The 2,373-nt window shown below is 35.1% G+C and overlaps 1 protein-coding gene across 1 annotated transcript in view; it reads left to right on the plus strand.

Annotated features, from left to right (window-relative positions):
* The window catches only part of SMARCD2 (SWI/SNF related BAF chromatin remodeling complex subunit D2), a gene marked incomplete in the record, with an annotated part of 28,940 nt that overhangs the window by 24,644 nt on the left and 1,923 nt on the right, over positions 1–2,373 (plus strand). The window contains 3 exon segments of the mRNA XM_072414570.1: positions 1–55; positions 575–676; positions 1,459–2,373. Coding sequence (XP_072270671.1) covers positions 1–55; positions 575–676; positions 1,459–1,512 — 211 coding nt within the window.

Raw genomic sequence — 2,373 nt, forward strand, 5'->3', positions numbered from 1 at the left:
CAGCCCCCAGGACTTCATTCAAGACTGGCTGCAATCTCAAAGCAGGGATCTCAAGGTGATCTATATATTACTAGGATAAAATATATAAAAGGAAAGTTGATAAAGCAGTGCAAATCAACTCCCCGTGAACACAGAACCTTTAGTACAATCATGTTTAAAAAATTTGGTCAATGAAATAGGGTTTGTGTAACGCTGCTGCATCTGTGTGTCATGAACATTTGCAGCAGAGTATTAATCTTTTTTGTGTCCAGAGTCCTAATTAAAGTGGTATCATCCCTTTTTTTATATTGTTAGGGGCATTTAATTGGTATGCCATTTAAAAATGTTTTACATTTTATTTATATATATGTATAATGGAATTCCTCCTTTTTAAGGTATTTGTGAACCTTAAAGAAATGGTGTCTCTGTTTATTCAAAAATAATTAAACTAATTTAATGGTTTCATTATAAACTAAAGGTTAGTTTAATACAGTCTGCAGATTCATAAGTGTAAGGTATATTCTTTCTAAAGTGATTTAAATTGTGTAAAAATTCCAAAAAAATGCAGTGTACTTAAGAGATAATGTACTTACAGATCATGACTGATGTAATGGGCAATCCAGAAGAAGAGAGACATTCCGAGTTCTACGAGCAGCCTTGGACTCAGGAAGCTGTTGGGAGATATGTTTTCTTCAAGGTCTGGTTTTCTTACTCCCTATTATGAACTTAACTTCATGTCTTTGATATTTTTTTCACCTTTGCAAACTTGCTGGACAGTAACAGAGAGGTAATAAGCAGACTTAGTTGAAAGCAAAGGTGTTTCACCTCAGCATGGTTTGACCTGTTTTCAAAATGAAGAATTATATATATCTCAGTTGTACTGCAGTGGTAGCTGCATCGTGAAAGCTCGGGGCTTCCAGTTCATTGCTGAATGATTGCTATGAATTCAGTACTGTGTAATAGTTTACATACATGTTTGTATGTAAAAGAAACTTAAGGCAACTGGCACGGCCACTCATAGAAGAGCTGCAGGTTATTAACATCCACAGGTCTTGCCATCCCAGCTTTCAGCTACCAATAATTGACTAGATAAGACAGGATGAAGAAGCAGACTGATGAGATTATTTTACACTTTGGTCTGTTATTATTATTTTAACACTTACTGGTTGCTGAAGCTTTAATTGTTTAATGCATTAAAAATATCTATAAATTATACTTATAATTATATATAATTCCATAATTATTTCGGAGATATTTAGCTTTCTCTCATCACATTAAAACGATGAATGTAATGCATTTGCAGTATTAAAATAAATGCTATTTAGGTCTCATTTATAATGGTCTGCAAATGAAAACTTTCCATTTTGCCCACAGCAACCAAAATCTTCTGCACATTTTCAACATTGCAGTAGAAAATTAGATTTATGAGGCTTAATATTAACCCATGCTGTACATTTTTTTTCATTTCTTCTGTTCCAGGTCCAGCAGCGGAGACAGGAACTTGAGCAGGTCCTGGGAATACGTCTGACATAAGCTCATTCTGGAACAGGCTGTGCTTAAAATTTTTGTGCCTTAATATACATGTTATATACATTCTGTCACCTTAGAAAACTTGTCAGTCCTCAGGTACGATAAAAGATAGCTGCCTTTTTATTCACCAAAACTATGCAACATTTTGTCACCGGCAATGTAAGAGAAGGTATATCTGCTGTATAAACCCTAACACTCGATAAGGCTTCAGGGTTCTTTTTAGGTGATGTTTTAAACCTAGTTTCATAGATACGTTTCCAGCATTTAAGTATATTCTTGTGATTGATTGTAAACTAATGCATGACACACTTTACAAGGGCTCTCCAGTTGTTGGGGACCCACAGATCCAACAAAGTAAAAGGCTTCCATTTTACCGTCACAATATTTGAGTCTTCCATGACATTGCAAGGACAACTTTATGAAAGTTCAGAGTAGAAAACCTTACCCTAGAGGCTGCTGTGGCACAGATTTGAAAAGTAATAGATTCTCGTATGATACACTTGCTATGTGGCATAATATTGGTTATCTACCAACTCATGTAAACAATGTTAGGCTTACCGTATCTAATATAAAGTTTCTCCATTTCCTCATCATCAACTTACAGTTTAGACTGCATTGCAAACCTGATTTAAGCTTTGTAGCTGGTGTCCGCTAGTTCTGTATAGATATATTTTAGGTAATTGCATTAGTGTTCATTTTCCTAGAGTTCTAAAGCATGATTTTTGGTGTATTACCCAGCAAAGCTGGAGAGTCACAATTGTTTGTAATTGCTGTAATGCCAAATCTAGGAGGCAGTACTACTGCTATAGGACAACAGCCCTTGTAAACTTAGCCTTTTTATAAAAACTCAGGGATATCCCTATT

The sequence above is a fragment of the Pyxicephalus adspersus genome, chromosome 6 (genome assembly GCF_032062135.1).
Source record: "Pyxicephalus adspersus chromosome 6, UCB_Pads_2.0, whole genome shotgun sequence".
Classification (NCBI taxonomy): Eukaryota; Metazoa; Chordata; class Amphibia; order Anura; family Pyxicephalidae; genus Pyxicephalus; species Pyxicephalus adspersus.